This window comes from Sinohyriopsis cumingii, chromosome 8 (genome assembly GCF_028554795.1).
Source record: "Sinohyriopsis cumingii isolate HCF-2022 chromosome 8, ASM2855479v2, whole genome shotgun sequence".
Taxonomy (NCBI): Eukaryota; Metazoa; Mollusca; class Bivalvia; order Unionida; family Unionidae; genus Sinohyriopsis; species Sinohyriopsis cumingii.
The window spans coordinates 59,159,149-59,183,910 of record NC_142968.1 but is presented as its reverse complement, the minus strand read 5'-3'; the positions used below and the strand labels follow the sequence as shown (position 1 = coordinate 59,183,910).

The window sequence follows — 24,762 nt, the reverse complement described above, 5'->3', positions numbered from 1 at the left end:
AAATTGAAGAAAAGAGCTGTTTTCCAAAGGCATTCGACCTTGAATTAAGTGTTTGGTGCTCTACCAACTGCGTAGCCTGAGTCCTCTGACTTACGGCCTGTTTTATATATTTGGACAATTGTTTTGGATGACGACTATCCCTATTTACAATGTTCACAAACTGGCCACCGTACCTTGCCATTTTATGCATCGCATGGTTAAGTGATCCAGATCTCGCGGTGTACATTTACCTTTAAGTCACACGTCAAAGGAGCACGAGATATAAAACAACAGAAAAGACCCATTGTGATATAATAATGATCCCGCGAGATTTTGCTATAAATGAAACAATATTGTATGACAGAATATAAGGAAAATTAAATCTGACATTATCCAACACTAATTATGTCCTATTTTGAACGCTACTCTTTCATATTTCCATTGGCATATGTTATGTTTACGTAACCAAGAAGTTAGTGCTTAAGAGCTATCGGTAATGCACATTTCAGTGCCGGTGGGTGAGGGGATGGTACTCTGTTACGAAATTATAGCGATAGTGATGCCCCATTCCTTTCAATAAGGTACCCTGCAATATTTATCAGTGAGAGTGTGAAAGAATAACTTGTAATAAAAAAAAATCCATGCATTTCTGTCCACAGTCTTTGATGTAGTGTACAGCAATATGGAGTCTGTATGCAGTGAAATTAAAATGCAACTGACATTTAGTAGCAAGGAAAAGTGGATAATGTATAAACTCAGAAACTGAATATGAGCTGTTAGTTCTTCACATACTGTTTGCCAAAACAAGAGGAATTCTTGTAAACCACCTTGAAAAGTAGTCTCTAAAAAAAGGTAAGAAGGCCTGTATTGGCCATAAACAGCTTTTTATGATGAAGGCAGTAACACGGGTTACCATGTATTTTGGTAATAATAATAATAATAATAATAATAATATTTTGCTAATAATATATTAATAATAATAACGACACAATCTTTAGTGCCAAATAGTATTTTGATACCCAAAATGAACAGTCTGCAATAGTTTCATATTCTCTGCTCACATGTCTCTCTCTCTCTACACCCAGAACATCTATCTATTCTACCACAATTGGTAATTTATTTTTCTAAATTTTATTAATTAATGTATCTTGAGTTTCAGTCTGTAACCACTTTCTTGGTATCATTGTAATGGGTTCAAGGGAAAATGTATCAAATGTTAGACTTTGATCTAATATTCCCAGTTTATGTAGACCACCAGCCATATTTAGCTGCCTCGCTGTATCCACAGAAGTCTGACGTTTTATCAATAAAGTACGGCGAAATCTCTGACAATATGAAATCCCCTTATCGGTAATATAAATAAACACAAGGAGTGCAAGCGTGACCACAACCCTTCGCAAAATCGGCTAGACGGAAGTAGCACATTCTACCAGTTTCTACCCTGCAGTAAATATGCGTTAGGGTCTAATAATTGTACCGAACACGGTGCAGAATCTGTGTTATCTTTGCATATTAGGGAAATTTATGACGGTTGATGACGTCATCAACAGTTATTTCTACTATCAAAACTTTGACTACATATTTCTGTTCTGGAAATTTAAATAAAATTATAAAATGATACTGTCTGAAACACAAAGCAAGATAAACATTTTATCTTGTGAAATTACTTTCATCATGTTATTCAGCATATTTACTGCAGGGTAGAAACTGGTAGAATGTGCTACTTCCGTCTAGCCGATTTTGCTAGAAAGGGATTTTGACCGTAGTGGTGAAAATAAAGGTTGATTCGCCGGATTGTTTTCAGGACATGGTCATTTAAGAGCGATGCGTTGGTACGTTACTGTCTTTTGAATGTATATGTGTAGTTTTTCAGTCTTCTTGCCATTCTGAAGCGATAAAAGACGCGTGAGAAAAAGTCGAATCGAGTGAAGGGTTGTGGTCACTCTTGCACTCCTTGTGTTTATTTATATTACCGATAAGGGGATTTCATATTGTCAGAGATTTCGCCGTACTTTACTGATAAAACGTCAGACTCCTGTACTGTATCTAACTTTCTAAAGCATCCCTTATCTTTGCATTTGACTATACTATACTATATAGTGATGACAACTAATTAAATCGGAGTTTAAATATCATTCACAAATAACATAAGGCATATATGTTGTTTGTATTTATGACTAATACAGAAACAATGTGACTAAATCACGACAGATTTATATAGAACTAATTATATACATAAGTGTAAACTCTTTTCCAATAAGTGGCCTATTAGACACACCGTAGAATTCACAGTTGATAGCAATATGGATATGCACATGAATACGTCATATTGATCATCACTACGCATTTCACGCTATGCTTTCACATTCACGATTAGTGACAATCGTAGCATCCAACAGTATTGAAAGACGTACCTTCTTCTAATAAAATATGCATTTACTTATATATCTTACCAGATCAGTTTGCAATTTTGATAAACCTTTTATTTTTCTTAATTTGGATCACACTCTTCCTTTACGCTAAGTGCCTCCTCACACACTAGCGGAAACGCAAACAACAACTACAATATTTCTCACACCTACAAGCAAATTCAATATACGCACACATATAAGGTTTACTTAGGATAAGTAGCTAATGGCAAGTACTTTTCTTTATATTTAAGAACGAAGGGCTGATGATGCATGAAGATATACATTTTGGGGGATTTATATTTTGAGAAAAACATGAAAGAAGAGTTGAAAAAAGTAAAAAATATAAACAAGCAAATGTTTAATTTTATAATATTTATTTAAGGAATGTTCGGAATTATCTTCGCTGCTATCAGTACCAACCACAACTGTAAATTTAATATGGAAAGTTCGATAGCCATCGGGTTACAGATATGCTTATAACACGACTGTCAGTCAAGGGACTGGGTTGACTGGAAGAAGACCAATGTCGCAGCCCTCATTGCTTGGCATCGTGGTGTTTGCCACATGCATTGCACACAAGACCCAGTGTATATGAAAAATGTGTGTGGGGGTGTGTGTGTGTGTGTGTGTGTGTGTGTGTGTGTGTGTGTGTGTGATTTGGATTTTTAACGTAGCTTTAACAATTTTTCAGTCATATCGCTACGATGTCTGCAATGTGGCAGTTTATAGTAATGTCTATCACTGGGGCATCATGCCGCAGGCATGTAGCATGATGTTCCACCCAGTCACATTATTCTGACACCAGGCCGACCAGTCCTAACACTAACCTCTTAACCGATTCGGCCCCGATCCCGTCTGTAGGCGTGATGAGGCTGTACCCTACTTCAAAGCCCTGCAGCATCAAGGCCATTTAAGATAGACCAAAGTGGGTGGTATTAAAAAAAAGCAGACAGATATAGCTCTAAAATGATATCAAATAATCTGGAAGTTCTAGTTACACTACAAAATACAAAGAGAAAAAGCTCATTTTTTGGACCCGGTTTTTTTTTCACCCAAAATTCGCTCGAGATCGGAATGCGATTTTGTGTCCGGATTTGAGACCTTTTGGCCTCAGATTTAAGGCATACCGGTCTTAACTGCACACAGACAGGTGAACCTTTGCAAAAACTAGGATAAGGTGGGCATTTGGAATAAATTGCGGTCTCCATACGAAAAGGATGGGTCTATTAAGGAAAAAAAAAAAAAAAAAAACCTCCAACTTTTACCCTTCTAATTTGTTGAAAACCGTGTATTACGATGTATTCAGAAATAGCACCCCAAATGTCGTTCCTACGCACATTTCAGGCAAAAAGGACAAAAACCTCTGGGGCCGAATGAGTTAATGGTGAGCGCCAAGCGAGGCAGCTGTTAGTACCATTTTTGTATTTCTTTGGTATGACTCGCCCGGGGATCGAACCCACGACCTCCCGCATTAGAGGCGGACGCTCTAGCCATTAGGCCACCGGAGCGGTATATGGAATATATAACGCTCTTCCATTTTGAATAGTCCTCACGCAATAAGATAATTAGAACGCAATAACTTAATGCTATCCCAATGCCGTGATCGATTGCGCATAAAACGCAATATTAAATTGCCTATTTTAGCTCATATAAAGACATTTTCCGCAAAACAGTTTGTCTCTGAACATTTAAATGACAATTTCTTAATTTAATCATTTGTAACATTTTTCTACTTATTATTCGTATTGATCCACCAAACTTTATATCTTCGGGTATAATCAGTCTTTCGGACTCAATACATGTCTACAGATGATGGAAAGTACTTGACATTAGCTACTTATTCTAAACAAATACTATATTGTGACGAGTCTCTGTTCTTAAAATAAGTTACATGAAAGAGGGAAAAGCAATAGGCTTAGTAAAATTCAACAAATAATTAATTTGCATAGAATACAAAGGGAAACTGAGAAAAAAGAACTTATGGTAAGAATTAAATCATAAAATCATCCTGAAATTACAGACATAAGTCCTAATAATTTAAAGTTCTGAATAACATTTTGTAGGAACCCAAATTTAGTCATACCAACAGTCTTTTGTTGAAACACAGTAATATAATTTCAGGTTTGAATTCACTAAAAATCAAAGTCTCTATTTCCAAGAATTTATCAGAACACTTTTGGACTTCCAGAGACACATCACTGAATTAAAGAATTTGAACAAATAAAGTTCAGCCCAAATGAACTACTGGTAATAACAATAATACAATTTGATTCTGCATGACCTTAAACACGAATGAATACATTTTCCTGCGACCAGATCATATAGTCTTCTACCTGACCTTAGGCCACAATTGCATTTTCTATATTTAAAAAAAAATTGCCATACGGAAAATAACATTCTAGAAAGTTCATAATGTTTACAAAATAAAATCTTAGTTATAATTAGAAATCTATTACTAAAATTATAATATAGAACCTGGACTGTGTCAGGTACACCAGGGTAATTTGTAGGGGAATATATCATTAACCTAAACCTAAACTAAAATAAATATATTTACTTCTATTAATAATGATCCTGATATTAAATCCATACACACAGAAAATATTTAAGCGATGTCTCAGTTGTTTACAGAATAAAATATATATTTAAAAAAACCAAATAATTCAGGTCGAGTAGAAAATAAACTTGATTTTGGACAAGGTTAAATTCAACGTACAATGTTACATTACAATAGCAATAATGAAATAAAAAATAAATTATAAAAAAAATCCAACAAATAATGCAAATTAAACATACATAACAATCTATATACATAAATAAGATGCATATTGAATTTGATTGCAAATAGGAGGACTATTCTAGTTGTGGCATGCAGTTCCGCTAGTGTTTCAGAATACATTTCCTGCAGAACAAGAGTAGGAATCAAATTAAGAAAACTACAAATTTTAACAAAATGACAAACTGACCAGTTAAGATATATGAGCTGTTGCTTACTTTACAGGATTGTACCTCGTGAAGTCCTGATTGATGTCATGATCGTCACTAATCGTGACTTACATGAAATATAGTGCAACATGCTTAATTGCGGTGAAAATGACATTTCTTTTAGTGCAACATGCTTAATGGTGGTGCAGATGACATGTCTTCATGTATATATCCATGTGCTTTTCTACATTGGATTCGACGGTGTGTCGAATAGGCCACAAATAGCGAAAGAGTTCACATTTTTATCTGTAAAATTATTAATGTACATGTTAGTGGCGATTTAGTTACATTTTTCTGTATTTGTGATAGCTAGTTATTTATGTTTTTTGGTGTTGATATTTGAACATTGGATACATTAACTTTTTCGTTGTACACTATAGTAATTTGCAAAGATATGGGGGCTATAGAAACCAGGATAAAAGGAGGCATTTACATGTGGTTGGCCTCCTACATAAAGGGAAAATACTAGACCAAAGTCTCAGATTTCGTACTTTTTGCCTTCAATGCATTATTAGGATATCAAGAAAGTGGTTTAAGATTTAAATTCAAGATTCAGTACTAAATAAGGTTTGGAAAATTTAATTACCATTTCAGCATGTACAAAAAGACATGAATAAAGAATATGAATATTCTGACTCTTCATCCTGGTGATCATCATAATGTATTATGTCATTATTATTATTATTATTATTACCAAAATTCATGGAGAACTGTGTTCATTTCTTTATCATACTATGTTCCTTATGGCCAATACAGACCTTCGTACCTTTTTTTAGGAAATACTGTCAGTGTTATTCAGGACTGAATAGAATACATTTTATTTGCAAACAGTATATACAGAAAAGTTCGTGTTCAATTTCTCCAAGTTTTATTCAAAATCCACTTTTCTTTGCCACTACATTTAGCATTCATAATTATTCACTATATACATACTCCATATTGCTGTACATTGCATCAAAGTCTGTGGACAAAACAGTGTATAACTGTTTTTATTACAAGTTATTCTTTCATTCATTCACTGCTAAATGGTTTTTTAACTGAAAGAAAATGGGACATGAGACATGGCTATTACCATTATTTCTTCACAATCAGAGTACCATCCCCGCCAGCTATGTTGAATTGTTCATTACCAATAGCCCTTAAAATACCAAATGGGGGGCCCCGAGTGGCCGAGTGGTCTAAAGCGCTCACCGTTCCGGATCACTGCCATCTCACCTCTGTCTGCGTAGGTTCGAGTCCAAGGCTCGGCTAGCGTGGGTATGTGGGAAAGCCTGCCAGTAGCTTCTCGTGGGTCGGTGGTTCTTCCCTGGGTTTTCCAGGGTTCTTCCTCCACCAATTAGACTGGCCGCCATGTATAGCCTATCTTGTGCTGAAAAATGGCGTTAAACCCTAAAACAACAACAACAACAACAAAAAATACCAAATGATATGGATGTGTTGAATAAGGTCAAGCTGGTATGAACGAATCTTCTATACCCATCTGATGTTGAACTCGGATAGAATAAAATCTTTCATTTATTTGCAGTGGCTTTTGTTTGTTATTATTGAATGATTAATAAAAAATTTTAATCTGTTATTATTGAATTAACGATATCACTTTTTTAAAAACAGTTACCTTGTTCTAACATTTTTTAAACAACCCTATAATCATCGGACATTTGTTAGAAAAGTTTTTATATCAATATTTGTATGTGCCGGTACTATTTCTTCTTCTTCATTATTATTATTATTATTATTATTATTATTATTATTATGTTGCTGTGTTGTTTTATTTGAGGTTTATGTGTTGTGAAATGTACCCAATCAGATTTTTTAAAGCTGGGACTTAACAGTGAAGAATTCTTCGGAAAAGATTTATTAGATAAAGTTTTTTCCCAAGCTTGAGTTTCAAAATGAGCTATATTGTTTAGCATTGCAAACACCTTCGTCTGATATTTACTAACTCTGGTAACTTTTTAAAACATATTGATAATATATGTTTACACGCATCTAGAACGCTAAACGTTTTGACGTCTATTAAGTACAATCTAGGGCGAAAACCAGAAAGAATTTGTTTCACTTATGTACACCCTGTCCTAGAGTGTTCTGATATAATATGGGATAATTGCTCTGCCGCTGGACAGACAGCAACTTGAAGCAGTAATAATTGTTAACTGGACTCACCCCTAGCGCTTCTACTAGCAATGTTTACAGAGAAATCGGTTGGCAACCATTATCGGAAAGAAGACAAATTCGTAATCTCTGTATATTTCACAAAATTGTATATGGTTCTTCTCCCTCTTACCTCCAAGATCTTATACATGCGTTAGTTGGACACACAACTCAATATAATTAGAGAAATAAAATTTAAAAAAAAAAAAAAACAATTTACAGCAAGTACATAACGGACTAGAAATCTACAGAAATTTTTATACATCTTCCACATTAAAAATTTGGAACACTTTGCAGCATCCGGTAAAACATTATTTAATATTGTCTCGCTGATAGCCCATTGTGCACATGACAAGAGGACGTTGAGACCATCTACCATTATGTCTTTATTTGCAAGAAACATACAGAACCAAGACTATGGCTAATGCATTGCTTAAACCAATTATTCATTGCTGTTAGTACAAAAGTATTGCACCGCTCCGGTGGCTAAGTGGTTAGAGCGTCCGCCATGGATAAGGATGTCGCGGGTTCGAACCCCGACCGAGTCACAACACAAGACTTATATAAACGGTACTAGCAGCTGTCTCGCTTGGCGCTCAGCATTAAGAGGTTAGAGTTGGAGGACTGGTCGGCCTGGACTCAGGATATTGTGACTGGTGGGACATGATTCTACATGTCTGCGGCATGAAGCCCCAGTGCTAGACATCACTATAAACTGCAGACATCGAAGCAATATGACTACGTCTGTTAAAGCTACATTACAAATCACACACACACACACACACACACACACACGCAATGCTGTTTGGATCAGCAGAGCTATCAAGTGACCTAAACACTCGTATCTTTGAAATCTTCCAGACTTGTATTAAAGATACTAAATGATCGTTTAAGACAAATTAACTACTGGCATGATATACCTCCTGTACCCATCTTCGCTAGCCAAGGCTCCGACAACCCTATCTACACCTTAGCGGATCGAACAGCTATATTGGTGCTTTGGCCTCCCTTAGTATATAATGCCAGCTAACTAATAGCGTGGTGCATTATACATCCGCCGAAAACGGTGGTTGCAATTAACCTAAAAATAATACTTTGTAAGTTTAACATTGAAAGTATGACTATGTACCAGAGGGAAGCCATTACAGGTGTATTTGAGTGTAAGGTATTTGTGCGAACACGGACCAATACTATATTTATCAGTCCATTCAAGTTTTGTACTCCCCTTGTCTCGATCACGTAGGAACGATGTGCAGATCTGAACAACTTAATTTTTGCCGCCGCATCCAATGAATATCACAGACCAGAACCTTAGAAATATCTGTTCGATATGCCAATGGGTTATCGGGCTCTTGGCTAGCGATGTCCAGTACCCGTCCTACCCCTTTCTCTTCTTTAAATTAGTTGTTATACGCTTATTTTGTATTACCGTTTCGAACACAATGAAATTTTCGATATCCATTTGTATTAATGCACCGCGTTTCTGATCCACGCATAAGCATACACATGTACTGTTAGTTCCTGGCACTTTTCATGTACCTACTTGTGTATATGGGGGGAGGGATGTTTCTAAGTATGAGAACTTGTAGCCCGACCCCATGTGCTGTATATATGTCAATATAATTTGTTTAAAACCAAATTTATATTTCCTTACTTATATGCCTACATCTTTTCCCGTTATTGCTCTATCTATCCATCCATCCGTCCGTCCATCCATTCTTCAATCATTCCATACTGCAACTACTATTAACATTCAACCCTCACTTAATGTTAATGTTGCCGCCTTACGTCATCGTCTCAATACCAGTGGTGTGTGTGATTTGGATTTTTAACATGGCTTTAACAATTTTTTCAGTCATATTGCTACGATGTCTGCATTGTGGCAGCTTATAGTGATGTCTAGCACTTTGACATCATGCCGCAGACATGTAGCATGTCACACCCAGTAATATTATCCTGACACCAGGCCGACCAGTCCTAACACTAACCTGTTAATGCTGAGCGCCAAGCGAGGTAGCTGTTAGTACCATTTTTATAAGTCTTTGGTATGACTCGGCCGGGGATCGAACCCACGACCTCCCGCATCCGAGGCGGACACTCTAACCACTAGGCCACCGGAGCGGTCAAGTACCAGTGGTAATAGTAGCAAGCAAAATTTGTAATGGGCAAAAAACAATTGTATGGAAACATAAGTAAGGTATACGGACACTAACAGCTATGTTCCACAAATGGGTTAGCTTACAAGCTCTACACGTACAACACTTAATATTATTCCATGGACTAAACTAGCAAAGAAGAAAGAAGAAGAATAAGAACATGCAAATTCAAGAGACTACCAAAATCAATGCGTATGTTCCAGCAAATATAGTTACTTTTGATAAAGGTGAAAAAAGAATGGAACAAAGCAAATTTGGGATAAAATGTACAACAAATGTTCTGTTCTGTGAGTTAGTTTTTTTTCGATGTTAAAGGTATGCCACATTCAGCAATGTAAAACAAAGGCATACATAGAAGAAAATAAGTAACTTTGATATTATGTATCCATTTGTAGTATTGTGACAGCTTTAAATATTCATACATTTTTCAATACTTCGATATTAAAGGTATGCCACATTCAGCAATGTAAAACAAAGGCATACATAGAAGAAAATAAGTAACTTTGATATTATGTATCCATTTGTAGTATTGTGACAGCTTTAAATATTCATACATTTTTCAATACTTCGATATTAAAGGTATGCCACATTCAGCAATGTAAAACAAAGGCATACATAGAAGAAAATAAGTAACTTTGATATTATGTATCCATTTGTAGTATTGTGACAGCTTTAAATATTCAAACAGTTTTCAATACCACAAAGCAGATGGTTCATGCTATATATATATATATATATATATATATATATATATATATATATATATATATATATATCTAAAACTCAAAACAGATGTCCATCTAGGGGATAGGAGTGGACGGAGCCGGCTGCCTCCTCACGCTATTCCTTGTATAAAAAAGGATAAGCGTCAAACAAGCGTAACGTTTCCAGAGTATGTTTTCTTTAGAGTTAGATGCTTAAATTAAATCTTGGAAACGCTGAAAATGCAGGAGTTTCAGGGCGTTTCACCCCTTGATCCCCATCTGATACTAGGTGTTACGTACCCACCACCATCTCCATGATATTTCTCGATTCGCCACGGACTGGCGGGTGTTGTATCATAGGATTATGGAAACAGATAGGTCAGTTTTCAGCTGATCATCGTAAAGGTTAAAATTTATGTAAGTTTAAAGGTTCTCAACTGAAAAAAAAATCAATGAAAGATTTTGAAGAGCGAAGTATTTTCGAATGAATTTTGGTGCTAAGGAATTTCGCGTTGTCTGTCTGTCTGTTTGTCTGTCTGTCTGTCTATGGTCCCTAAGTCATAACACTGAGTGCAAAATTTAAAACTCTGCTTAGAAATTCTAAAATTATAAACAGCGCCTAGTGTCTCTCAATACCTTTGAAATAATCAACATTTATGTATATTATGAAATAGTTCATACACCACAAATGTATATTGTCTATCTCTATTTGGAATTTTTGTTATTTCGAATAAAGACAGTATATGCCCAGGCAATATTTTCCAAGCATCTGAACATGCACTTAAAGATGCTTTATATCCCTAAGAGTTACTCCACAAACCGATATGTATGACATATATCGTGGTATATACACTGTTCGTGTATGTAACAGGGTTTCCACTAGTTTCACCTCGATAATTTACATTTCTGGGACCAGGATTCGTACGTTCATCATGAGAAAGACTTAATAAGATAAGCTTTAGCTGTATCAACCTTTTGGTGCATCACATAATTATGCATGACATTGTTGTTTAAATGCATGTAATATAACATATGCATGGTGTAGAAGAACACAATCCCTTATAGTAGAGCGGTATCAATCATGTCAAACTGAGCTGGAAATCAATCATTCTTGTAAAGCAAAGGCCGCAGAACCAAAAGGCAAGAGAACATAAACTCAGTTGGTACAACTCTTGCAAATGATGTTGTGGAACGTTTGGAAATCTTTCAAGGTCTCATATTTCAATCGAAAGCTGCATGTCAACCTTGGTTGAAATCCAAGTCTTGAGGACCGGCAACGGGGGGATATGCAATCATGGGCTAAATAATGACCTGGAAGACTGATAATCAAACTCTTCCTATGTCTTGTCAATAAATACCTGAATGATATATTTGGTTGACATCCAATATACTCAGTACAATTATCTACGGAAAAGAAAATGTTAACGGATGAACTGATGGACCGACCAGGTGATTAGTATAGTGTCTCATACGACTTCCTGGAGCAGTGCCCTAATAACACTTTCATCTTGTGACTACGTTTGTTGGAGGGATAGTTAGATAAAAAAAATTAACATAAACATTTTCTATTGCCTGTGAAAACGTCAGGTTTATAATGACCAAGATTTAACTTCTAAGACGGCGGGAAACACTGATGCCTTTTTGTAAGACATAAGTATACTGAATTGCACAAGGGATGCACTAGGTTAGGAGACATCTGAGGAAACAAGTTTGTTATGTAAGGATGAAAGTCGAGGGTGTCTGCAGGCATGAACGGCGTTTGGGGGTGGCAAGTGGGGCGACCGTCCTAGGCCCCGCTCTTGAGGGGGCCCCGCGTTTCAGACCTAAGGTCGTCCTTTTGAGTTTGTCTATATTCTCCGGTAAATTGGAAATGATGATATAGGCCGCACGTAATTCACGCAAAGTCGACGTTCAGAGTACACTTGCAATTAAGCAAATTATTGCTCTTAATTCGTGTCTTCATGTTATTTGAAAAATGACAATAATAATCAGTTTATTAGGCCAAATGCATTGTCGTCATGTTATTATTTCGATTGTAAAAAACCGTTGTCTACAAACAGGATTTTTTTAATTATGAATAATGAAAAAAACTAAATTCGTGCGCCAAGTCGAGAAAGTTGATCTAGTCTAGACATAGTCAGTGCCTGCATTAGCATACCAATCGAGATACCGATATTCTGGCCCCGCGCGGTCATGGTCGGCCCTAGGCCCCGCGTACTCCTAACGCCGCCTCTGTCTGCAGGATACATGATAACGGTACAAGTCAAATGACTGTAATTTTCAGAAACCCCTTTTATATCATACACCACTCATTATTGGTCAACAACAATTTATAATTTGTTTTCGTCATCTATTTTCATTAAAATTTTAGGACCTATGATAAAGACAATAATCTGTTTTGCCCATAATTTTTTGTACACCTGAAAAAATTAATTGATGGAAAAAAAATGTGTACATATTACACAGAACAGTCTTTGTCCTATTGCATTTGATATTTTCATCAGCTTCAAAACAGTTCAAATTCTTTTTGATTCGTGATTCATGCTTAAGATATAAAAAGTCCTTGTTATGACGGACTAAATACACGAGAATGATCATAAATGATTTAGAAAACACTCTGAAAGGGTACATGTTCAGACATTTTAGACTGCAGAAGAAAAATTAGCAAGAAAGAATGCCATTCAGTCACTGTCTGTTAAATAAATTGCTCCTTTTCAGCGTTTCAAAGTTTCGTGTGGCACTAGTTTCACATTGTTTTGGAACTGCTTCAAATTACTATTTCATAAAGACTTTAAAGTGATTATGCCCCATTTAAGGATGGTAAGTCCGTGCTCCTTGACGAAATTCACAACAAGCTGTCCTTCTTCGGATTGAATAATTTTCCTAATGGTATCTCTAAAACTTCCTGGATTCTGTGGGCGTTCCTTTGACTCCTTTTCAATGCGCCTGATCTCGTCTTTCATCATACGGATTTCATTATTGAGCTTTTCATTTTCTTTAACAAGCTGGTTAATCTTGGCTTCAGCTGATTGAGCCTCCTCCGTGGAGGATGGCTCAGTGTTATAGGATAAGCTGCAAACCAATGCCTGCAGAAGTTCATCTTCTTCTCCGACATCTTTCCTTATTTTTTCCATGCTTTTAATATTGTCTTGTATAGTCTTTGTCAACTTTTCCGTGTGTGACTTCCTTTCCTTGTCCTCCTCCTTCAAGAGTCTTTCTTCTATTGTTGCATATGTTGTGTTAATGAAGTGCTTCCCCCCGTTCATTCCGACAACAAATGTAATTACATCGAACAGCTCCTTCATCTGTACCTTAGCCTCTTCTGGAGACGCTTCATTCTCTATGGCGATGGAGATATTGTTGTTTCTGCTAAGGACATTTTGCAAGTCAGAAGGTGCTTCAGAAATGAACTGCTGAAGGGATTTCCCGCTTTTGTCTAGCTTGTCCTTATGCGTAAATACAACGATAAGATGATTGTAAAACTCATCTCCAAAGATCTTTTCGTATAGGTCAATAGTCTTTTTCTCCTCAGGAGTAAATCTGTCCACCTTAATCATCAAAAGAAATACATGAGGCCCCGGGGAACTTAGTGCGATGCATTTGATTATCTCCTTCTGGATGATTTCGTTCGACTTTTCAATGTCGAAAAAGCCAGGAGTATCAACATAAACAAGCTTTTTTCCAAATCTTGTAGCTGAATCATACTGGCAATTTTGGGTAACGGATTTAGCAGAACAAAGCGAAAGAAATGTCCGAATTCCAAGAAAATTATTTCCTGTTGCACTTTTTCCACTTCCGTTCTTTCCCAAAGCAACGATTCTGTACTCTTCAAAGTCATCTGAAAGTTAGAAGGAACTCTTGATCATGTTCTAAACTAACTGTGAGACAAATTTTTATGAGCCTTGTATTATATAGAGCCCAACTGATCTGAAGACACGCTGTTTAAATACCATCATGAGTCTATTAGATAGAAATGAGGGTACTCACCTAATCGGAGGCAAAACATTACTATCATAAACATACTGAATATTGCAATTCCAAGCGTTGCAAATTTTGATTTTGTAGTAAAGATGTTTAATAGTAAGACCATCAATATGAACATGAGTGGATGAAGCTAAAAAATATACGAGGACACTTTCGTCTCAAAATACATCGTTAGGTTTGGCCCATGCTGATATTTTGCACTTACTGTAGAAGTTTCTGCCTCTGCTCTTATCTTGATCGCACTGGTTTTGCAAATTTATATATTTTGTTTAAAATTGGTAAGATAGAATGTAATTCAGAACGAAAATCTTTGATGAAGTTTGTTTAGGATGATTGCAGATCACTTCCCAGAAAGTAACCAAGGTATCTCTCTCTGTCTCTGTCTTTGTCTCTCTCTCGTAGGATAATTTTGTGTCCAGATAACTTACTTATTGAATTTAATCTATTAGACAGATTATGAGTCTCTACGTAAGTTGTAGGCAATCTTGGACCGCCAAAACTATTTCAAGGAGACGGAATCCTTTGTTCATAGCTTACATAATGCCCGAGGCGTAGGTGAGGTTCTTCTGCATCCGGTGTTGGGAACCTTGACACGCCAATAGTAAATTCATATAAAGTTAGACCTAGAGGGCTAACAATGAATGGGTTGGGTGGGAGGGCGGGGTCTAAAATTCAAGCTGAAAACTTGAGCATCTATATGAAGGCTTCATTCGGAGTGCACTAGCGAATTCGGAGAGAGATAGACATGTTAGAGTCTAGAGTGTGACCGCCGTGTTCTATGTACAAGGAGCATGGGTGGGTGGAAGTGGATTCAAAGGAAAAGTCACTCCGAGTAGTCCGTGAGATCGGAATGAATCGTTAAAGAATTTGGAAATTGAGAGCTTCGAAAGGAATCTTTCAGGATGCCAGAGCAGGAGCGGTCCGGAAATAGAAGGGAGAAGACTGGATAGAACTGGAAAGAAAGAATAGAAATGGAAAGGAAGGATAGAATTGGGAAGAAGTAAAGAGGTGGAAAGAGAGGAGAAAGCAAAATGACCACAGAAACTACCCTTGAATGATCGACACTCTCACAAAATCATAGACATTCGTATGATGTATTAAATCTTAAATGGAGTTCATCTAGATCAAATGCTATGAGAATGCTATTGAGTCGATATTGAAAACATGTGTTTACTATATTTTTTCCTAAGTAGACTCATTCCATTTATTTATTTAATTGTTTTATATCTATTAAATCTTGAGTTATCTATATCTTTATGGTGTTGGCTTAAGCTAATTGGGTGCACCTAATGTCCGTGATTTGGATTTTTAACATAGCTTTAACACCTTCCAATATCGCTACGATATCTGCAGTTTGCCAGTTTATAGTGATGTCTAGTACAGGGGCATCATGCCGCAGGCATGTCACATCATGTCCCACCCAGTAAGATTATCCTGACACCAGGCCGACCAGTCCAGACACTAACTTTTTAATACTGAGCGCCGAGCGAGGCAGCTGCTAATAACATTTTTGTAAGTCTTTGGTGTGACTCGGCCAGTGTTCGATTCCGTGACCTTCCGCATCCGAGGCGGACGCTCTAACCACTTAGGCCACCGGAGTGGTCATAATATTGTAGCCCAGTATATACATTGAGGAGGCTATTAATAAAACTAGACACCTCAACACAGGAACACTCATGAAATATAAAACTAAGAAAAACCTCTTTCTGCTAACGTTTCTTCCCGATTCTCTAAACAAATCATACGGAAGCATTGGCACAGTACTGAATCGTCTGAACGTCTCAAGAGTATATTTCCTGAGGGTCCTATGGGTGTGTACGTTAGACCTAAACATCTCAAGACCATCTAGTTCGTGCCAGAGTAACTTCAAACCAGACTACAGATTCAGCAGAAAGCATTGCAAAGACAAGTATGGCCTAATTTGCAAACAAATGACGGAGACCAAATCTTTCAGAAGTTTCACAAAATGAGTTAGCTATACGATCAATCAGAAGTTAGAATGTCCAGTCAATAATACAATCTATCTCCTTATACAAGATCTGTGCTATTCAATATGTTGACGAAACCATTGATTTCAGAAAGCGAATGAATAATCACAAAAGCCAAATTCGCAACAAAATCAACGCGATGGTCGCCAACCACTACAACTTGAATGGACATTCAGTATAGTCTCTCGAGATGATTGAATCTAACCTAGGGTGGACAGACAAAATGCACACGTAAGGAACGATACTGGATACTACAATTAAAAACACATGAGGAATGTGACCTAAATGAGCAATGCTAACCTTTCCGTTGCAGCCATGTCAAATTACAGCCAGACAATTTTGCACCTGTCGCAAATTTTCTGCAAATATCCAGCCATGTTCTTATATTTTTATGATATTATGGTCCTTGTTATTATTAATATTATTACTATTATTATTATTAACTATCCCCACGGAGATTTATTTTAGCATTTTTCTTTAAAAACGTAACTGCATAACTCTATCAGAATATAATTTCTGTCCTTAATCGCTCACAACGCTGTGTCTCGTCCTTTGTTCTTAACTTATAACTAGGTCACAACATACTGTCTGCTTCGTTATGTGACAGATACAAGAACCCGCTCGTCTATCATTCCTGCGAAACATTGTATTGTGATATCTCTTGTTGTAAATTGCCCCTAGTGATTCCAACATGTATGAGTCCAGAATGTTTCGTAGATTTTGTGTTAAGTGTTCCTTGTGTGTGTGTGTGTGTCTGTGTGTGTATTTTTCTCCCCTGCCGAAGAGCTTGCTTAGCTCGAAACGTTGGGGAACCGTTTTGAATTTGCGCCGTTATCATATATATATATATATATATATATATATATATATATATATATATATATATATATATATATATATATATATATATATCTGAGAGAAATAACAAAGTTACAACCCCGTGGGTTCATGAGGATTTAATCAGATGTTATGATGAATAATAAGACGAATCACCGGAAGATCTACAATATATACATATGAAATATATAGATAGTTAAAAGTAAGCCAATCTCTCATACACGGGCGACTGACAAAATGACATTGAGTAGAATTATTATACGACTATCACTATGCAGTTCCTTAATACTGAACTTGCCGTGTAGTATTCTCATGTACAATAGTTATTTTCTTCGATACTATTTACAAAGTATTGAGTAACTTACTGCACCCAGAAAAGCTGAAGTTGACTCCTGGTGAGTTATTGGAGGAGTGAACAATGGAACACGGAACTTGTTAATAGAAATCGTTATGTGCATATGTACTGCAAAGATCGTTCCTGTGACTTATATCTGCAGATTTTGAAATAACTATTATAAAGTACCCATTCATCATTGCCTCTCTGAGTCATTTACTGGACGTAAGAACATTATGACAAAATAGAAAGCTCAGGGCCAATTTTTAACTATTTTAATTTTTTTAATAAACAGTGGATCCTTGTAATGAAAAACTGAACAGAGCATTAGAATCATGAGCCCAGACACAACAGTTGCAAACTGTGAAATGTTTCTCTAATGATATCTACTTACATGTGCCAAATTCTTCGTAGCTACCACCCTCTTCCATTTTAAGATATTTTATCCTGTGAAATAATAATAATAATAATAATGTATTATCATCTTGTAGAGGTCTATGTAAATGGCCGCCTGCAAGGAAAGGACGTGTAAAGATGATGTTGAAGTTGTATTGGGAAAGAGTCATGAATTTAAAGTTAGATTGGTAGGAATATTTTCATTGTTATTTTACTCACAAATCTGTACGTCGTCAGTTTTTACTAACTTTCTTAAAATCCAATGTAATAACACAAGCAGTGTCTAATTCTTTATTCCCAACCAAAAGGCTAAGCCTACAATGTTATGAAGTTGTATGTTCATAACTCTGTCCATCTATAACCTTTTCTGTTTCCCCAAAATAACTTCAGTTTTATGCCACTAACTTTACCACACTGTGTAAATGGATTGCATACGAGGCAAGAAAGACACTTGTTGATATATTTGGTTAAATTGGTAACATGTCAAGGTTACGGTGATCGAGAATTGGAGGGAAAAAAATGTGTTTCTGCACAAGAGTTTGAGTAACATTATATAATGCTTTCACTTGCGCCAAGAAAAACACACAGACTTTAGATCAATATGTCAAGGTGACTGTGACCGACAATAGAAAAGTAATTTCCGAACAATTAATTGGTTTATATTCCACTGTCTAGGCCAAACTGGGTACATTCCATGTAACTGAGTGAAGAAAGACACCTACTGATTGAACATAGTAGGTCAAATATCAAGGTCACAGCGACTGAAGAAAGAAAAATGGATTCCTCACAATAACTTGAAGATGATGCTGCAGTTGTATTGGAAAAGAGTCATGCATTTAACGTTGGATTGGAAAGAATGTTTTCATTGTTATTTTACTTATAAATTTGTACGTCGTCAGTTTTGACTAACTATATTGAAATCCACTATAATAACACAAGCAGTGTCTAATCCTAACCGAATGGCTAAGCCTACAATGAACATACGTCTGTTTGTCTGTTACATTTTTTTATTTCTCCACAATAACTTCAGTTTTATGGCACAAACTTTACCAAATTGTGTACATCGATTGCACACGAGGCAAGAAAGATAGTTGTTGATATATTTGGTTAGATAGGTTAAATAGGTAACAGAGAAAGATTACAGTGACCAGGAATTGACATAAGTATTTCGCACAAAGCAGTGTCTAATCCTAAGAATGTCACAGCGACTGAAGAAATAAACATTGATTCCTCATAATAACTTACGTTTTAAAACAGCTATTGCGATCGAAGAGAAAGGAAGGCTTGTACTAGAGTGAAGAATGACATTTTCTGATTTTGGGATGAATATGGTAATGCCCAAACATCAAATAGTGTGCGGGTGTTTAATGTTAGATCTATTATTAAATACTGCGCGGGTCTCTATTGGTAGATATCTGTACTCTTATTCCCTCACTCGAAAGCAGGAAAGGGCATGTTCTTGTCAGGAATTTTTAATTGTCTAACCTGTAAACTGTACTTTCAGAATATTACGACTACTCTTAACTTCAATTCAAATGTAGTGATACATATATGATTTCTTTCAAATGATTATTTGCTGTGATATATAGCCCTTTTGAATTGAAAGATTGGTACCCTGTGTTGTTAGTTTTGCTTCATATGGGTGTCTGTAGTTAGCAGCATAAATTTCAAATTTCTACCCTTTAAATATAGTGATCGACCTCAGTTATGATGACAATGTTATTATTATTTGCATCATTGCACAAACAAACTGAATGAAAATGAATTTCAAATTTGTGCAATGTTTAGACGTTATTTCTTACTCCTGATAAAAGAAACCATTTTTAGGATGTCAGATCTGTGGAAAAGTTGATCTTTTGGAGGCCTTTTTCCACCAGGACTATATTCTGTCAACCCCAGCCCCACCTATTCAAAAGCAGCCTCATACCCGACCCGTCCTCTCAACCTCGGTTTCTGACATGAAACAACGGAGAGTGAATAATCAGTTACGTGTATGGTCTGCGATACGTGCCATACGACTAAACAAAACTATTTTTACTCGCTTACAGCACTGAATGTATGTTAAAACGGTTGCAATATAAGACGCCTTTGTTGACTTGAATATCTGTGTTAAAGAATCATTCTTTCTTTAAATTAGGGCATGAATTATTTAAAAATTCCAGCCCCTGTCCCATTCGGGAATTTAAACCGTCGGTCCATAATGGGCATGTTAACTTATTTCAAAAATGGAATAATTGTTACATGCTCATATATATAAAGCTAGTGATACTCTCTGTTCTACGATGTCCCTCGTCTCCAATGTGCTGAATCGTTCGAAGTAAAGCAAAGTAGATTCTGGAAGTAAGTAGTACAGAAAACTGTGATATAGAGTGACAACGGTTAACATATAAAAACCGGTTGTGAACAGCCAACCCACCGGACTGAGAAAAGAAAGTATCACTTTCATTATTCACTGCTGTTGATCGCCAAATCCTGTTTATCTTTCAAGCTTTAGGATTTTTCCCAGTGCTTTTTTTTTAACAAAACGTGAGGAACAAAATAATGAGTTGATCTGGTACATCAGGTTGAAATGAAGAACAACCTTTTAATGTTTTTGTTTGTAGTTATGGCGAAATTAGTATCGACATTCAACCATCATTTTGATACGGCAACAATGTGAATTGACATTGAAAAATGTAGTATTAATGACATTTCCCCTTGTCGCTCTACATATTTTTGTGTTGGGTACAAAAACGGTTCTGTAAGATGAAAAGGAGAAAGTAAATGTTGAAAATGTCCATATCTTTAACGTAAACTTTGACTGGCCAACACCCATACATATCGACCACTGCTCACTCATTTACTAACCAATATGACCAGCACCCACTCTTGCTTACGAACAAAAAATGTAGGAATTTATGCATGTTATACACATAGTATGACGCACAACGGTAGGCGAATTGGTTCACAGATATCCCAACATACTTATATCCTATAACACAGAAGAGATTGCGGTGGAGTTGGGGTTGAAGTTATTGTGGAAGACATACACAAACGTAAAAGCATATTTTGGCAATGGTTAAGTAGTATCTCTTTTCTAAGAGAATTGTGTGATCTTGAAAAGGGCCGTTGGAATTCTTAGTCAAAGAGGGTTAACATATACCACTCGTCTTCGTTGTTCTTTTTGAAGCTTCTCCGCACTGCCAGTTGGAAAGGATATCCACAAAGTTTCGATTCTTGGATTGCAACTTCACATGTCATGAACAATACAAGGAAGTCATATACATGCTGTAAAACACTGCATACTCTTTTCCGAGTTCATCCCTCAAGAACTACAAAAACATAAACCACAGTGCGTGTGGTGTGAAGAACGTATTCTTAAATATCAAAGCGTCTTTTTCTGGAAGATTTTTATGGTGTAGTGTGTCATTGCAGAAGAGTTTGGAACGTTTAGTTTTCAGCAAGGAGATGAACAACTGTGGACTATTGTACTCACTGACTATAGGCTAACTTATCCTCACTCCTTTGTTGAGATATAACGACAGTAATACGGGTAGCCTTGACAACGCCAGTCACAGTTCTTCCAGTTACACTATCAATGCTCTTGGACCCTTGGATATCCATTCTCCTTTGATATCGAGTGACTATCCGGAGACTTGAACCATCGAACTATGAATAATCAATTTCATTAACATAAGCTAGTGATAGTTCCATGCATGTGTTTCCCAACAATAACATTGTTGTTTCATTGCAAATTTTTTTTACATCAGTCCATATAATTAGATCACGAAGCTCGTTGGGAAGTGACTTTGGTAGAAATCGTTCATCTATCTAATATCTAGAATCTTGTCGAGGGTCAAACTAATGTTGTCGTAAAAATCCTCCAAAAAACAAATATATGAAAAATTGAACAAAAGTGTTCCTCGCTTTTAGGAAGCCAAAATGAAAACAACGCCAGCTAATCTCCAGGTAAATCTCCTTCGTGATATATTATAATGCTGGAAAATTCGTCAAAACAACTTCAAATATTTTCAACGATCAGTTTGTCAAAGCACAGGTAAAATCTACTGATTGAATGCCGTTCATCTTTTTATGGTCTCAGACTGGAATACTCCGACCACAAAACGCCGTCCATCACTTTTTCTCCCGGTTTATTTGCGATTATGATTGGAAACACAGCTCTCGTTCCTACCAAAAGTATCAGAAACAACAACCGATTATACAAGAATTTAGATCCCCTACCGAATTCGGCGAAGGACTGAATTACTTTGATATCGTCGACTACAAGGCAGTGGGAAATTGCGGCTCTGTTGATGAGAGTCAGTTCTTCCAAACGGATTCTGCCATAGCTTCTTACCAAGAAGGTGGAAACACAAGGTGGAGAATGTGTGCGTCCTTAATATCTTTCTGTTAGAAAATTGTAGTTTGGCAGGGTGAATATCAATATAAAATGAGATCGTCTGCAAAATATTGTATTATGTAATAGAAAAGTCAGCGTAAAACTACATATTCGTAAACGATTCTCCAGTGAATTGTGACTGACGTATCCTATGCACAGAGGAGCAGCTCGACAACGAGGACATCATTTGGAGAAATCTTAAATGCGGCTTTTTGTACATTAACACACTTGTTGAAACATGTGGTCGTTCGAGGATTTGCATGCTTTAAAAGAAAATGCCTTGATTTAAGGAAACAATTTCATCGACCAACAAAGACCCAGAAAATCCCAAAAGAAAGCAGGGAAAAAATGTTTGTTTTAGACAGGACAACAAGTCCCTGATCTCCGACACGTGCCAATAAATTGACTTCACACTAGTTTCCATTGTTTTAATTCCTCTTCCACGCCACAGCATGGACAAGTCAGAAAGATACTTCGAAAACCCTTCAGACCTAATAAACATAATCAGAAAAAGAATAAGAAAAGAAAAATGGTAAGAGCGTTTGATGTTTTTGATTAATACAGAAATGATGCACCGAGATTCTTGACAATGTTTCATTGTTTCAAGACTCGATATGTTTACCATGCCACAGACGACGACGATGATGATGATGCAATAATCCCAATGTGTGTGTGGGGAGGGGTGTTGGGAGAGAGAGAGAGAGTGAGAGAGAGAGAGAGAGGAACGCTCTTACCCTTGTGTGATGGTGTTTCTGTTTATACGTTCGCTCCTACCTTTGTGTGTGATTACATGTTTGTGTGTATAGTATATATTCCTACACATTGGGTTCGTAAGCAAATGTGGGTTTTGATCATTCCAGTCGTATATTGGTGGGTAAGTGTGAGTGTCAGTAAATGAGTGGGTAATTGTCAGTAGGTTTTAATGTTAGCCAGTCAAAATGTATGTTGAACACATGGTGATCTTTAACATTAATTTTCTCCTTGTTGCCATATTGGTATACCCAACTCAAAACCATATATAGCGACAAGTAGAAACATCATGCTCATTTTAACACTATGTATTCACTATGCCGCCATAGTGCCGTGCAAATGTCAAAAATGTAGGCCAATGTCAATTCCCATTATCGCCATATCGATTCATTTCAAAATGGTGGCCTAATGTTCATTCCCATCGTCAGCATGTCGACACAGCTGTCGCCATATCAGCCTCTATTATTAATTTCGTTTTCACTTTTACAGCTTTGAGAGTATTCCCCCAAACCGTTTTAGTAAAATGCACAGAGTATGTCAGAGTTTGTATGCTTCCACTCAAGTAAAATTCAAGGACTTCAAGGCCAAAATCCAATTCTTCCAAAGATTAATTTTCCGATGCGGTATCGTAGACTTATTGACTTAGTTAAATCCAGATTGATTAGTGTTAGAGTATAAAAATATGTTATGCAATAATTAAAAAAATCTATATATTTCATCAAATTAGTCACTCTGCTTACCTTAAAGGACAAACATCTACCGATATGACACTTGCGCAAGAAGCCAAGATGGGTCTGTCCGTTTTTTATGACGTACAGGGTACGACTCAGAAAAACTGTGTATAAATAGACGTGATAAATGAAGTATGACATATGCAAACGACTAACAAAAGAGATTGAGACGTGTATGCTTTCTGGTATTACCCGCTGTTTTTCAAGTCTAGTTTCGCTTTGAATTTTAGTACTTTAAGGGCTTTGCAAGTATCTATTACCAAAACGTTGGGAAGAAAAGTGTGTAAATAAACGACGAACACCCATTTAATATTTACATGAACAAATGATAGTTAAAAAAGCACAATTTCAATATTTTGTTGTATATTTGTAATAGTTTTTCTTCACTCTTGTTAATTAAAAGCACAAAAAAAAAAGATAAATAAGTTATAAATGGTCACGATATATTTTAAGCACTATTTTTAAAGTGGTTATTTGTAGCAGCCTTCACGCACACACACACACACACACACAGAGGGCGCGGATTAAAAGTTTTACCTTTAAGGCGCAAATTATTCTATAACAATACTTAATTGTCGAGTGATTTTCTTACAAATGACCACCACTGAGCTCAACCTACGCATTACCACATCAAATTCTTTAAAATGCACAATGCGGATGAAGGGTGGGGTGCAGGGGATGCATATTGCAGTATCACTCCTAAAAACTACCATGCACATAGACCAAAAGAAGAAAAAAATGTTCAACAAGACTAATTTCCAAGTGTTATATGGGCAATTCTGTCCAGATGTCTGAGGTCCTTCACTGAGGTCGCAGACGAACGTGTGGTAGATAGGTAACTGAATGCTATACGTAAGATCACAGAAGTTCTATAGGAATCCGCATATCGATTTCTAGATCAATATAAAATAGTTTTCAGCATCATCGTCTAGTTGAAGCCATGTTGTTGAAACATCGAAACTTTCAAGCTTTTATTCA

General features: G+C 36.4%; 1 protein-coding gene across 2 annotated transcripts; it reads right to left on the bottom strand.

The window, feature by feature from the left end:
- Positions 1-7,615: 7,615 nt before the first annotated feature.
- Positions 7,616-23,874, bottom strand: LOC149793623 (GTPase IMAP family member 9-like). Of its 2 annotated transcripts, none has more exons than XM_089967603.1 (3): positions 23,794-23,874; positions 17,924-17,976; positions 7,616-14,224 (listed from the first exon to the last, which is right to left on the bottom strand). In XM_089967603.1, the coding sequence occupies exons 2-3, from the start codon at positions 17,958-17,960 to the stop codon at positions 13,167-13,169; spliced, it is 1,095 nt and encodes a 364-aa protein (XP_089823729.1). In that variant the 5' UTR covers positions 17,961-17,976; positions 23,794-23,874; the 3' UTR covers positions 7,616-13,166. The 2 variants fall into 2 exon arrangements, with proteins under 2 accessions (XP_089823729.1, XP_089823728.1); XM_089967602.1 differs by lacking the exon at positions 23,794-23,874 and adding an exon at positions 19,728-19,881.
- Positions 23,875-24,762: the final 888 nt, after the last annotated feature.